The sequence below is a fragment of the Dipodomys ordii genome, unplaced genomic scaffold (genome assembly GCF_000151885.1).
Source record: "Dipodomys ordii isolate 6190 unplaced genomic scaffold, Dord_2.0 Scaffold55, whole genome shotgun sequence".
Classification (NCBI taxonomy): Eukaryota; Metazoa; Chordata; class Mammalia; order Rodentia; family Heteromyidae; genus Dipodomys; species Dipodomys ordii.
Window position 1 is genome coordinate 4398673 of NW_012267271.1, and position 14204 is coordinate 4412876.

The following is a 14204-nucleotide window of genomic DNA, read 5'->3' on the forward strand; positions in this document are numbered from 1 at the left end:
CTTTTGACTTTGTTGGCCAGATGTCCTTCACAGTAATCTAGTTCTACTTTTTTTTTTTTTTTGGGGGGGGGAGGCCTTCTGGGGCTTGAAGTCAGGGCCTACGCGCTATCCCTGAGCTTCTTTTGCTCAAGACTAGCACCCTACATCTCATTGACTTTCCTTCCTGGGCTGGCTTCAAACTGTGATCCCCAGTTCTCAGCTGCCTGAGTAGCTAGGATTACAGGAATGAGCCACCATCTCATAGCTCCAGTTCTACTCTTTTTTTTTTTTCTTTTGCCAGTCCTGGGGCTTGAACTCCAGGCCCAGGCACTGTCCCTAAGTTTCTTTTGCTCAAGTCTAGCATTCTGCCACTTGAGCCAGAGCACCACTTCTGGCTTATTCTGTGTATGAGGTACTGAGGAATTGAACCCAGGGTGTCATGCATGCTAGGCAAGAATTCTACCACTATTCCCTGCCCTCCAGTTCTACTCTTTTTTTTTTGTCGGTTGTGGGACTTGAACTCTGGGCCTGGGCACTGTCCCTCAGCTCTTCAGCTCAAGGCGAGCGCTCTACCACTTGAGCTACAGTGCCACTTCCGGTTTTCTGGTGGTTTATTGGAAATAGGAGTCTCAAGGTCTCTCCTGCCCGGGCTGGCTTTGAACCGCGATCCTCAGATCTCAGCCTCCTGAGCTAGGATTACAGGCGTGAGCCACCAGCGCCCGGCTCCAGTTCTACTCTTATAGCACAAAAACAATCATAAATTCATAAATGAATGGGTATGTTTGTGTTCCACTAAAACTTTATTTACAAAAACAAATGATGGGCCAGATTTGGCCTGTAGTCACTCCTCTCTTCTTAATATAACCAATTAAAGACACAGCGACGTGTATATGAAAAGAAAAAAAATGGCATTTCTTTCATTTAAAATTATGACCTGGAAAGAATAAGTCAGTTTAAGGAATCCAGGGTTCCCTTCTCTACCCAAATGGAACATAATATTGGTTCAGATTTCCAACCCCAGAAAAAAAAAACACAAACTGAGTCGAAAATCCTCCGGAAGTCCCTGCAGCTGCCCTGCTGGAGCCATCAGGCTGCCCGTGCCGTTGCCAACTGACCATGCTGGCAAGAGCTCGATCTCCCCTTCTGCCACTCAACTCCTCTCCAGTCCTGCCTCTCTAGAATTGGCATTTTGGGCAGGCGCAGTGTGGACAGTGTGGCGTCCATCTCCCACCTGTCCTCAGGGGCACCTTCCCAGTGAACACACCCGTGGCACCAAATAATTCTACGTCCTGCGCATGCCCAGGAAGGCAGCATCAGCTCTTGTTTGGCTGAGAGCCTAAAGTTGTACCCATCATTGTCCCATGGCCAGCAAACCTGCAAACTTGGAACATAATCTGGGGAGAGGGCCCCAGAAACCAATGGTGAGTCTGAAAATAAAACAGGCATTTCTGGGTGAAATCCTTACAAGCATCTGGGGAAGAAAGCTGGCAGACAGAACAGCGCCTCCTTCAGTATCTCCAAGGCTCTGCTCCCCAGAGCACAGCATTCAGAGTCCCAGTTCTTGGGTGGGCTTCACTTCTCCTACCTCTTACATGCAAGGTTAACTGTGGCTTTAGATTCACTCAGACAACCAGAGGATCCCTGGAGAACAGGAAGCACTGAATGACCTGGAAAGCAAGAGGAGTTGAGGTGGGATGCCGACCAGGACTGGTTTTTGTACTGAATTTTGGAATTGGGGTCTGTGGGCAGAGGAAGGGAATAGCCCTAAGTTACATTCCTAGATGCCCTCTTAGGAGAGGTGTGAATACAGAATAAATACAACTGGCTTGAAGCAAGCCTTCTGAGAAAACACCACCTGCAGTGTGTGTGTGTGGAGGGGGCGGGGTTTGGACAGGACAAGATTCCCCATTAGTTTGCTTTCTCTAAGATTAACAGTACTTGAAGCCTAACCTGAGTCAAAGCTCTGGGAGAGAGGATGAAACCACCTAAGAGCTCCCCAGAAACACCATGGAAGAACAGAGAGGGAACTCATCCCCACCACACACAGCATTGCTGTACCAGGCTGGCTGAATGCTGGGTGTATTACAGAGGCATCCTGGGCAATGTACCCATCCCAGGCTGTGCTGTGCCTGGGCTGGGGCTGGAGATGGTGCGGAGCAGCAAGGAGAGTCCCTTGAGGACTGAGGCACAGTGAGGAGAAAGGGACAGGGTTTCCTTCTCAGGTTCAGTGGTGCTGCCTCCCCAGGGAGGATGTTATTGCCCTCTTGGCAGCTCTGCTGCCAGGTGGTATTGAAAAGGATGGCATCTGGGCTGGGACAGCTCAGCTCAGACCCCAGGCTATGACATGGCTCCCAAGGAGAGAAATGTCCTAGACCAAGTCAGGGTCACAGCCCAAGTCCTGGCTCATGACAGCACATGTCCTAGCTCCAGCACGCATGACCCTCCAGCTATCCAGTCTTCAGACCTAGCAAGGTCACTCCATGGTGGAATAAGAGACTAGGAGCCCAGCAAGTTCCTCTTCCCAGTCTCTTTCATTTCTTAGAACAGTGGACCCTCCTCCCCCACCAAATGTCTACCAAGGAGGGAACTGTCCACGTGGCCCTTCCAAATCCAGTCCCAGAGGCCACTTACAAGACCATGGAGGTTTCACCCAATTGTGGCAGAAGGCTGGCTTGACCCCTGTCCTCACTGGATGATGCTGTCCGACTGCCCATTCTGAGGCACCTGTCCAGGATCAGAGGCAGGGGTCGGGTTGGGTGTGTTGCTCTGCAAGTAGCGACGAAAATCTTTGATCATGGGCCGGAGAACCTGGATGAGGACACTCAGGGCCGCCTGGGTGCCCTCCATGGCCTGGGCCTGGCGCTCCTGGGCACAGGCCTGTACCTCCTGGGAGCGCCGGATCATCTGCAGCAGGTCGTTCTGCTGCTCTAGATGCTGGGCAATCTCCTTGACATGTAGATTGGTGACCCGCTGTTCCTGGATCAGCTTGGCAGAGTTGAGGGCTATGCGACTCTTGAGTGCCTGAGGCTTCACGGAGGTATCTGCATGCTGGGTTATCATCTCTATGGGGGCCTCAGCTGGCAGGGGTGCTGGAGCCTCAGTGGTACAGTACTCTACCACTCCCTCCTCCAGTGTGTGATAGGTTGTCTCAGTAGGGACTGCAGAGAAGAAAAAGGCAAAGTACAGGCAGGTCACCTTCTGGAAGGCTGTACAATGTGGAGAGGAAGACATTAAGTTCTGTCCTAGGGGGAGGAAAGCTCAGGCCTCCCTTTGTTTTATAATTCTTTATGTATAAATATAGATTCTAAGGGGAGGCTAGATCTTTTTCTCCCAGTCCCAGGGACAAAAAGGGCTTCCTACATACAGAGCAAGCACTCTATCACCAAAACACTTCTTTTTTTTTTGGTCAGTCCTGGTTCTTAAACCTCTGGGCCTGGGCGCTGTCCCTCAGCTCTTCAGCTCAAGGCTAGCGCTCTACCACTTGAGCCACAGCACCACTTCCAGTTTTCTGGTGGTTTATTGGAGATAAGAGTCTCACAGACCTTTCCTGCCCGGGCTGGCTTTGAACCGATATCCCCAGATCTCAGCCTCCTGAGTAGCTAGGATTACAGGTGTGAGCCACCGGTGCCCAGTTTATCACCAAAACACTTCTATAGTAAGGCTTTAGGTTCTTAATCTACTGGTAGCCAAAGGGCAGTCCTAGATCAAGCAGAAGAGATGCCAATAAAAATGCCAGCAAAAAGTCCAGAGTGCTTCCGTGCCCAACAATTTGTAATTACTAGCTCATGAATCTTCCTAATGACAAAAGGGAGATAGCAGCCATCTCATTTTTCAAAGTTGAAAAAATAGAAACACGGAGTGACTTGCCTAAGATCACATAGTTCATGCTGCAGAGCCAAGAAGAAAACTCAGATTCTCCCAACACCAGAGCCTAGCATACCCACAGCCATCTCAATGGGCTGCTTTTAACTGATTAAGTACCTCAGAGATGGAGTCATATGCCAGCTCAAAGTAGGCATCTTGGAGCTCTCCACACAGCTCTTGGCAACCTCACCATTCCTACCTCCTTTGATGTTCTCTTGACTTGTGTCTCTTGTGGCCAAGCAGAAAAGGAGTAGGAAAGAGACAAGGGAAGTAGTTGCTAATGTGCCCAATAAATGCCTCCTTATCTCATTAGTGACTGGCTCATCCTTCCTGTTCCAGAGTAGCATCCAGTCGAAACCAATATTTGTCCCCCTTTTCCATTTCCATACATCCTTGAGAAATACAACATCGCACATATATATGCATATATATATACACATGTATACTGCTTTACACATACATATATATGTATATATATAATATATATATTTTTTGTCAGTCGTGGGGCTTGAACTCTTGAGTTCTTCAGCTCAAGGCTAGGGCTCTACCACTTGAGCCACAGCACCACTTCCCATTTTCTGGTGGCTAATTGGAGATAAGAGTCTTTCGGACTTTCCTGCCTGGGCTGGGTTTGAACCACGATCCTCAGATCTCAGCCTCCTTGAGTAGCTAGGATTCCAGGCATGAGCCACCTGTACCTGGCAACCTCCCCTTTTTAATGTCAGTACTGGGGCTTGAACTCAGAGACTGGCATTCCCACTTGGCTTTTCCTCTCAAGGACTGCTGTTCTACTATGTGAGCCACACTTCTACTTCTGATTTTTGCTGATTAAATTGGAAGTAAAAGTTTCATGGACTTTTCTGCCCAAGTTTGTCTTAGATAATGCTCCTCAGCCAGATGCTGGTGGCTTATGTCTGTAATACTAGCTACTCAGGAGGCTGAGATCTGAGGCTAGCAGTTTGAAACCAGGTCAAAGAGGAAAGTCCATGAGATTATTATTTTTTTTTTTTGCCAGCCTGGGCATTGTTCCTGAGCTTCTTTTGCTCAAGGCTAGCACTCTACCATTTGAGCCACAGCACCGCTTCTGGCCTTTTCTGTGCATATGATACTGAGGACTCAAACTCAAGGCTTCATGTTTACTAGGCAAGAACTCTACCACTAAGCCACATTCTCAGCCAGTCTGTGAGATTTATTTATTTATTTTTGGTCAGTGGAGGGGCCTGAACTCTGGGTCTGGGCACTGTCCCTCAGCTCTTTAGCTCACGGCGAGCACTCTACCACACTTGAGCCGCAACACCACTTGCAGCTTTTTCCACTTATGTGGTGCTGAGGAATGGAACCCAGGGTCTCATGGATGCAAGGCAAGCGCTCTACCACTGAGCCACCTTCCCAGCCCCTTGAGATTCTTATCTCTAGTTAACCACCAGAAGACTAGAAGCGGCACTGTGGCTCAAAGTGCAGAGTGCTAACAAAAGCTCAGGGACAGCGCCCACACCCTGAGTTCAAGCCCCATGATCAACAAGGACAACAACAAAAAGAGCCTCAGATCTCAGCTATTATTATTTCCTGAGCCACCCCCATCTGGCTCAATCCCCCTTCTCTTTTGAGTCTTTGGGCTTTCCCAACTGATAGCAGACCTCTTCACATAGATGTCTTATCTGTTTTACTAAGACACAATTGGCCTATAGTCTTCCCCCTCTTTTTTTTTTTTTTAAGTGTTGGAAATTTAACCTAGGGCCTCTCACACTAAACAAAGTGTGTTTTTTTTTTTGTTTTTTTTGTTTTTTTTTTTTTACCACTGACCAACATCCTCTGCCCCCAGATCTACATAGATCTATATTCTAAACACTTTGGTAATCCCTGTGCTGGGCACAGGGTTTTTAGAGTGTCAATGTCGGATGACTGACTCAGGGACCATGAAGTTCCTGAACAGAACCTGATGTATATTTGCCATCCTGAGAACACAGAATGTCTTTGTCCAGAATGGATGTCTCATTTGGGCAGTATTAGTCCCATCTATTCATCCAACAAGTATATATCCTGATTACCTTCTGTATGTCAGGCCCTATGATAAGTTCTGAGCAGATAACAATCTCTGTCTTCAAGGACCACATAGTGCAGCCAGTGGAGGTTAAGTCATGGTCATAAATGATATGAGAGCTATAGGCTGGCTAGACGGCAGATCAATTTGATCTGGCCTTTGACCCTTGGCAGTCATCCTTTCCCCAGGCCGCCCCAGCGTTTGCTGGCCCTTCCCATTTATCACAGGGAACTGGGCAGGAGAGGTCACTCACTCTGTGTCAGGGTGACCGTGGCTGCTGTTGCAGTGGCTGTGGGTCCAAGGGCCACCGGATGGATCTCTGTGGTACTGGGAAGGCTGATGATGGTGGCCTCACCCAGCAGGTTACAGATGCGTTGTTGCATGGGGGTCAGCAATACCGGGGCTACAGCTGGGCCATTGCCGCCATTGCCACCGCCTGTCCCAGGCCCACCAGCTCCATCCTCCTCAGTGGGTCCTGGGGCCTCGCCACCCTCTACGGCAGCCCGGACTTGGGCAACCTTACGACGGACTTCGGTCTTGAGATCAGACCACTTCTTCTTGACTTCGGGCAGCTCCCTGCGGCAGGTGGCTACAGCATTGACCCTTCTCAGGATGCTATGCCAGGCCGCGCTCTTGGCGGCCAGAGGGACCCCAGCGTTGAAGTGGTTCACCAGCAGGTGCTTCTTCAGCTCCAGCTCCTCGACGATGATTTCCACCTCTCGCTCTGAGAAGTTCATCTTTCTTTTCTTGGCTGGGACTGCCATGGCCTTTCCTCTCCCCTCCCCTCTTTATATATAAAGAAAATTATAGTGTCCCCAACAGCCCCAATTTCCCTCTCCTGCTTCCTCGGCCTCGCCCCTTACTAGCCCACCCCCTTCCAGGGGACAGGCCAGGCTTGCTCAAGGCCAAGCTCCAGGCCTTAGGTAACCCCTCTCGCTACGCAAAGTGCGTAGGGCCCAGACCGGACCCGCCCGGCCGCTACCAGCCAGCTGCGTAATGGCTTCCTGAATCTGCCTCTTCCGCCGGGGTGTGCGAAGATCCGCCCACTTCCCTTCTTCCCGCCCCTCCACGCTTCTCCAAGGAAGCCCGCCTTCCTGGTTGATCGCGGCTCAAACATCAAGTTGATCACTGGCTCTTCCAGTTTGTCATTCAGCCAAAGGGCACGCCTACCTGCTCGAAATAATCTGATCATTGGTCTAAAGCTGTGTCTGTCACTCCAGGGAGCCCGCCCACTTGGCCTTTATTCACTTCCATTGGAAAGTTATTCTGTCGTTCTATTGTTGGTGTTAAGACTATCACGGTGTTAAATTCAGCTATTTTATTGGTAGTTTAGGGAGGTAAGACTATTATAACCAGGCCTTTGAAGATATTTAGTGCTTTCAGCCTTGAGATGTTGTCCAATTAATTTTTAATTTCACAAGGACGCAAACTCTGTCTGGTAAGTCCAGTTCACAATTGCTCTATGCCAACTCTGTTTCCTACAGGAGGCTACTACCTCTTCGTACACGTCCTTATAAGTTCGCGGTCTAAACAGCACTTTTTAGTGGCAATTGGATACAGAGCCTCCAGCCTGCCAATTACACAGGATTTCAGCCCGTAGCTGTGTGAATCCCCGCCTCCCGCCTGGTTCAGCCAATCGCCGCCTTCCTTGGTTTGAATCGGCCCCTGCTTGAGTGGAGATGGCCCCGCCCTCCCCATTGAACAGGGTAGGCCTTGGACAGGCCCCGCCCCTCAGAGAGGGCTTCGTTCTGACTCGTGACTGGTCGGCTGCCGGCCTGGAGGCGTGGCCAGTGAGGCGGCGCGCGGCGGGGCGGAGTTCCCGGAAGTGGCCCCTCCCGCCAGCTTGCCGGCTTCTCGGAGCCCGCGCTAGCAGTCGTAGAGAACCCGGCGTGTTTCCACGCAGTCCCCGCCGGCCCCCGCCCCCGTCCCGCGCCCGGCGCCCCTGTCTCGCGCCCGATGGTGAGCAGTGTGTTGTGCCGCTGCGTGGCCTCCCCGCCGCCGGACGCCACCGCCGCCGCCGCCTCGTCGCCCGCCTCGTCGCCGGCGTCCATAGGGGACCCGTGCGGCGGCGCCGTCTGCGGGGGCCCGGATCACCGGCTGCGCCTGTGGAGCCTCTTCCAGACGCTCGACGTCAACCGCGACGGCGGCTTGTGTGTCAACGACCTGGCCGTGGGGTTGCGGCGCCTGGGACTGCACCGCACCGAGGTCGAGCTCCGGGTAAGCAGCGCGCGGCATCCGCGCGGGCGGGGAGAGAGACGGGGGTCGGGGCCCCGGCTGCCGGGGAACAGGTCCCGATGGCCTGGCCGATTGATCGATCGAGCTGGCAGGCACTCAGAGCTCGGCAGGTCTGAGTGGACGGCCCCTGAGGCTGGGCTGGACCCCTGGTGTTCACGGAGAGTGACCTCAGATGATAGATGGCCACCCGGTATATACCTCGTTGAAAGTGGGGCTTCTTAGTGGATGCTTTGGCCGGGGAGAGAATGGTCGTGGGTACAGATGGACACCCCCTCGGGCCTGTCCATGGGCGAAAAGCCTCTTCCTGCTTGAGCTTTCTCCCAGGAAGGCCAAGTCTCAGGAGGGTAACCTCAAGGCCAAGCTTGATATCCCAATCCCCTAGTCAGGTTCATCTGTCCATCTTCAGCAGCACCCCTCCCCCCCTTTTTCTTTCCTCTCGTTTCCATGCCACCCTGGGTCCTGATCTGGTTCCTCTCAGAAGCATGTGGGTGTTGGGGGAAAAAAAAAAAGGAACTGGTGTTTCAGGCAGATTTGTGTGGATGTGGGTGGTGAGGACTGACAGGTCTCATGGCTTAGGCCCAGCCCTGAGGCTTATCCAAAACTTGGAGTCGTGATCTCTTGCAAGGTTAGAGTGTAGATGGAGTGGAAGAATCTGGGGTAAGGGAGATAGTTGTTCTCTTGTGCGTGTGGGTCTGGGTCTGGGCACAGGTACTGGGGCTTGAACTAGGCCTGGACACTGTTCTTAGTTTTGTTTATTTTTTTTTTTTTGCTCAAGGCTAGCTTTCTATCACTGAGTCATAGCTCCTCATAGCTCCACTTCAGGTTTATTGTTGTTTAATTGGAGATAAGTCTAAAGGGCTTTCCTGCCTTGATTGGCTTTGAATTGTGATCCTCAGATCTCAGCCAACTGAGTAGTTAGAATTACTGGATGGAGCTAGGCTCCTTTGGTTTGTTGTTCTTGCCCTGGAATGGTCATTTGATCAACTTGGGAGGGAATGAAGTCAGACAAATTACCACCTTTGGGCCTGCCAGAAAGAGAAGTGCTGTCCTTTTATAAGAGGCTAGGAACAATGTCTTTTCCCCCCTTTCTTCTGTCTTTCATGGTGTTTTGTTTTTTACTTCATGCTTGTAGCTGCCCTTTCTCAAGTATTTTGTTTTATCCTGATTTACAAACTGGAGTTAGACTACTTTTACCTAGCAACCTGTTTCTTTGCAAAGTTAGTTTGGCCATTTGTGCATGCAACAGTGAATCTCAAAGCCAAGTATGAAGAAAATCTGATAAGGTGCCAGTGAATTTGACTAACATTTTACAAATTCATTGGTCAGGTCAGCATACATACTGTTATATCCAAGATAATCTTGGATCTGCATCTAAGGTATTTAACCTACTTAGGATCAGTCTTGAAAGACCAAGGTTGACACTGTGCAACACACAATCACTGTGTTAAGTTCAAGAGGTTTTTTGCTTTTTTTTTTTTTTGGTTATGGGGCTTGAACTTTGGGCCTGGGCACTGTCCCTCAGCTCTTCAGTTCAAGGCGAGCGCTCTACCACTGGAGCCATAGCGCCAATTACTATTTTCTGGTGGTGGTTTATTCGAGATGGCCGTCTCATGGACTTTCCTGCCCAGTCTGGCTTTGAACTGGGATCCTCAGATCTCAGCCCTCTAACTAGCTAGGATTACAGGCGTGAGCCACTGACACTCAGCTCAGTCCAAGAGGCTTAAGCCAAGATCCCCACTCCCTTATTCCTAGAGACAAGTAAAAGGACAATTCTAGCCTACACCTGTAATCCTAGCTACTCAGGAGGCTGACGTCTGAGGATTGCACTTCAAAGCCAATCTAGGCAGAAAAGTCTAGTGTATCTTTTATCTCCAATTAACTACCAAAAAAACAGAAGTGGATGTGTGCCTCAGAGGTAGAGCTTCAGTGGAAAGAGCTAAGGGAGGATCCTGATCGCGAATTCAAACCTCAGTAATGGCATACACACCCAAAAACACTAAAAGTCCTACATGTATTATAATATGACTTTTAGGTAGCATCTTGCTGTGTAGCCCTGGCCATCCTTGAATTTAGAATACTGTAGTCTCAACCTTAGTCCTGATTCCTAGTTCTAGGATCACAGATGTGAGCTTAAAAAAATAAAATAACCCATTGCTGGGCGCTGGTGGCTCACGCCTGTAATCCTAGCTACTCAAGAGGCTGAGATCTGAGGATCTCAGTTCAAAGCCAGCCCGGGCAGGAGAGACCGTGAGACTCCTATCTCCAATAAACCACCAGAAAACCGGAAGTGGCGCTGTGGCTCAAGTGGTAGAGTGCTCGCCTTGAGCTGAAGAGCTGAGGGACAGCGCCCAGGCCCAGAGTTCAAGCCCCACGGCCAAAAACAACAACAAAAAATAACCCAATGAGTCATGGGCTGGAAGGTGGCTTAAAGGTAGAGTGCTTGCTTAGCATGTATGAAGCCCTGAGTTCAATTCCTCAGTACCACATAAACAGAAAAGACTGGAAGAGGCTCTGTGGCTCCAGTGGTAGAACGCTAGCCTTGAGCAAAAAGAAGCTCAGGGACAGTCCCAGGCTCTGAGTTCAAACCCCAGAACTGGCCAAAAAAAAAAAATCAGTTTTACCCAGAATAGTACTGTAAGTTGGAGATTTTCCCATAGATATCTAATGAATAAATCAATTGAAAATATAGGATAAATTCGAGGATCTGTGTTTTAGGGTTCAGGGAGGCCTGAGCCCAGCTGAATCTTTTTACTCCTCTAAGCAACCTGTTTACTTGGAATACTCCTCAGGCACATTGAAGACATCTGTCTCCATGAGTGAATTCAAGGTTTACACCAAGTTTGGGCCTCAACAAGAGTCAGGATGTTCTGGAAATTCATGGCACATCTGATATTGATTCTGATCTTTTGTTGTTGTTGTTGCAGTGAATTTGCCTAAGGGCAAACAAGGAGAAAGTAATCATTCTTCCTGACCTAAAAGAAAACCTTTTTGACTTACCAAAAGGAGCCTCATCCTTTGAAGCCACTTTGGCTTCAAAATCCATGGCTCTGTGACTGTCCTAAATTCTATGATATGAAACAATTGTGTGTGTGTGTGTGTGCACGCGCGCATGCGTGCGTATGCGTGCGTGCCTCTGTGTGCCTGTGTGTGTGTGTGCTGGTCCTGGGGCTTGAATTCAGGGCCTGAGCACTATCCCTTAGCTTTTTCCCTCAAGGCTGGCACTCTTACCACTTAGGCCCCAGCTCCACTTCCTGAAACAGTTCTTTCTTCCTTTGAGGGATGGGTCTAATATGAACTCTATTTCTACCTCTCTTTGAGCTTTTGAGCAAGTTAAATTGTTATACAGCTTTGAAAAGATTAGAAATGACTCATTAGTTTATTGCCTTCAAAGGAGCACAATTTACAACTGTAGAGAATGTTTTCAGAAAGAAAGATCTACCCTAGCATTGGGGGTTCCTTGTAATCCTCTCATGGGAGGCAGGCTTGGGAGCTTTGAAGAGTTTGAGTCCAGCCTCAGACATGTGTAGCAAGTTCAAGGCCAGCTTGTGCAGCTAGACCCCGCCCCCTTTGTGTTTTGCAAATATAAATACCTAGCCACCAGGAAGACAGCCCAATCTCATGCATGCACATACCACTTCCTGTTGAGCTATCATTAGTTTTAGTTTGCTATAGTTGTGCAGAACTGGCAGGAACTGAAAGAGAACTTAGGGGCCTATTGGTTAAAAATGGGTGTCTGCCCAAGAATAGACATTGCAAAAACATATAACATGTTGGAAGCTGCATCCTGTGACCTCTATGAAACCATCTGAGATGTAGGTTTGCACAGGAGTCAGCCACTGAGTGTTTGTTGGTGGGTGAGCCCAGACCGTGTGACTCCATAGTCTCTTGTTAGCTTAGAACAGTCTGGGGTCAAGTTTTCTTTTAAAAAAATAAACCAGCAGGTTTTGCCATCTGCTTTTGTTTTAGAACAGATCTGGGAAGAGGGGAAAAAAATACTTAAAATGGAAATGGGCAGAGAACCTGGGCAGCTAGCCAAGGAAGATTTTTTTTTTCTTTTTTTGCTCTTTCTTGCCTCCTTCTCTCCCCCCATCCTGTCCCCCCGCCCCACACACTGGGAACTGAACTCAAAGCCTCCTACAAGTGCTCTGACACTTGAGCTACACCCCAGTCCTTTTTGTTTTTAGTTTTTGTTTTTCTTTCAGACAAGAGTTATATGCTACATGGGATTATAGGCATAAGCCATCAGGAGCTGCTGGGAAATGTTCTTTGTAAAAGCCCATGAGAGCAAGAAGCCTGTCCTGGGACAAAAGATGGGAAAGGTTTCTTAAAGAAAAAAAAGATGATGACAACTGTAATGATTTTGGGAGATGAGACTCAGCCGGAGGTAATTATAGCATGGACTATTTCAGGTATTTTCATGTGACCAAACAAAATCTTTGTCTTAAAACAAATTTAAAACATAGGTTAGAACTCGAGTAGCCAATTAGAGGAAGAAAGCAAGCTGTGTTACCTGTAAACACTTTTCTGTCTAGCTGAGGCTTGTGGGCTCAGCTGGTGTCTAGTTGGAGCTCTACAATAAGATCGTAAGATGATTTTATACTGTTTTATTTATTTATTTTTATTGTGAAAATACTGTACAGAGGGGTTACAATTACATGGGCAAGGTAATGAGTACATTTCTTTCTTTTTTTTTTATGAGTACATTTCTTATCAAGCATTGTTGCCTCCTCCTTTGTTTCCCCTTCCCATCACTTCCCATCTCTTCCCATCTCCCCCCCCCCCACCTTTTATACTGTTTTATAAGGGACAAAACAGTCATTCAGAAGGATAGTGATACTGCAAATAGGGGTGCATGTTTATAGTCCCAGCTGTTTTAGGGGGTTTGAGGCAGGAGGATCACTTGAGTTCAATACCAGCTTGGGCTTTCTTAAAAGAAAAAAATGAAATAACCTCAAAATCACTTGAGAGCCAGACACTGGTGGCTAATACTTGTAATTCTAGCTACCCAGGAGGCTGAGGATCCCAGTTCAAAGCTAGACTACATGGACAAATCCTTGAGACTCTTGTCTCCAATTAACCACCAAAAAGCTGGAATTAGAGGTGTGGCTCAAGTGGTAGAGCACCAACCTTGAGCTGAAAAAGCCAAGTGAAAGCCCAAAGCTTTGAGTTCAATCCTTAGGACTAAGCACTCTACAAAGAATAGTCATTTGGGAATTAGAGAACAAGACCAGAATAGGGACTAGAACTGATGGCATCTCCTCTAATTTTTAGTCTAAGAATCATTTTTGAGGGATGTAAAAAGGAAGCTAGGCAGGTACTCTACCATAGAGCTTGAACTCAGGGCTTGAGTGCTGTCCCTAAGCTTCTTTTGCTCAAGGCTAGCACTCTACCACTTGAGCCACAGCGCCACTTCCAGCTTTTTCTGTGTATGTGGTACTGAGGAATCGAACCTAGGGCTTCATGCATACTAGGCAAGTACACTACCACTGAGCCACCTTCCTAGCCTCACATTTTGTTTATGAATTACACATTTCAAGATTCTCCAGCCTTTCACTTCCCCTAGCAAGAAATGAGAAACCTACCCTGCCCTTTTTCTTTTTGTCCTTGACCTGAGCAGTACTCACATGAGGCAATCCCTGTGGACTTGAAATGTTTGGATGGAAGATCATTAATGTCCAGTTGGCATTGTTTAACCAGACAGGCAGAGTAGATAAGATGGTCCATAGAAGGATCAATCAGAGAAGGGGGGGTGAGCATCAAGTGCAATAAAACAATGGCCTATTGGGAAAAGTACCACTATTTGCACACTGGATTGAGCTAATTTATTAACTTGATCTTATGGTGTTGATCCCTGGCTCAAAGTCATGATCAATGGAGCCAACTATAAGATAATATTTTTTTATTTATTTTATTTTATTTTTTGGTAGGCCGTGGGGCTTGAACTCTGGGCCTGGGCGCTGTCCCTCAGCTCTTCAGCTCAAGGCCAGCTCTCTACCACTTGAGCTACAGCGCCACTTCCGGTTTTCTGGTGGTTTATTGGAGATAGGAGTCTCACGGTCTCTCCTGCCCGGGCTGGCTTTGAACC

General features: G+C 48.5%; 2 protein-coding genes across 3 annotated transcripts in view; one reads left to right on the forward strand and one right to left on the reverse strand.

Annotated features, from left to right (window-relative positions):
* Nucleotides 1-773: 773 nt before the first annotated feature.
* Naif1 (nuclear apoptosis inducing factor 1) lies at nt 774-6868 on the reverse strand. Its single transcript, XM_013021251.1, has 2 exons — nt 6138-6868; nt 774-3137 (listed from the first exon to the last, which is right to left on the reverse strand). Exons 1-2 carry the CDS (start codon nt 6646-6648, stop codon nt 2665-2667), a joined length of 984 nt encoding a protein of 327 aa, XP_012876705.1. The 5' UTR covers nt 6649-6868; the 3' UTR covers nt 774-2664.
* Nucleotides 6869-7733: 865 nt separating this feature from the next.
* Slc25a25 (solute carrier family 25 (mitochondrial carrier; phosphate carrier), member 25) overlaps nt 7734-14204 on the forward strand; it is a 41299-nt gene continuing 34828 nt past the window's right edge. The window contains exon 1 of one of the 2 annotated variants that reach the window (XM_013021387.1): nt 7734-8101. In XM_013021387.1, coding sequence (XP_012876841.1) covers nt 7841-8101 — 261 coding nt within the window. In that variant the 5' untranslated portion in view covers nt 7734-7840. The remainder of the gene's footprint in view (nt 8102-14204) is intronic. The other variant, XM_013021388.1, reaches the window with a different exon arrangement.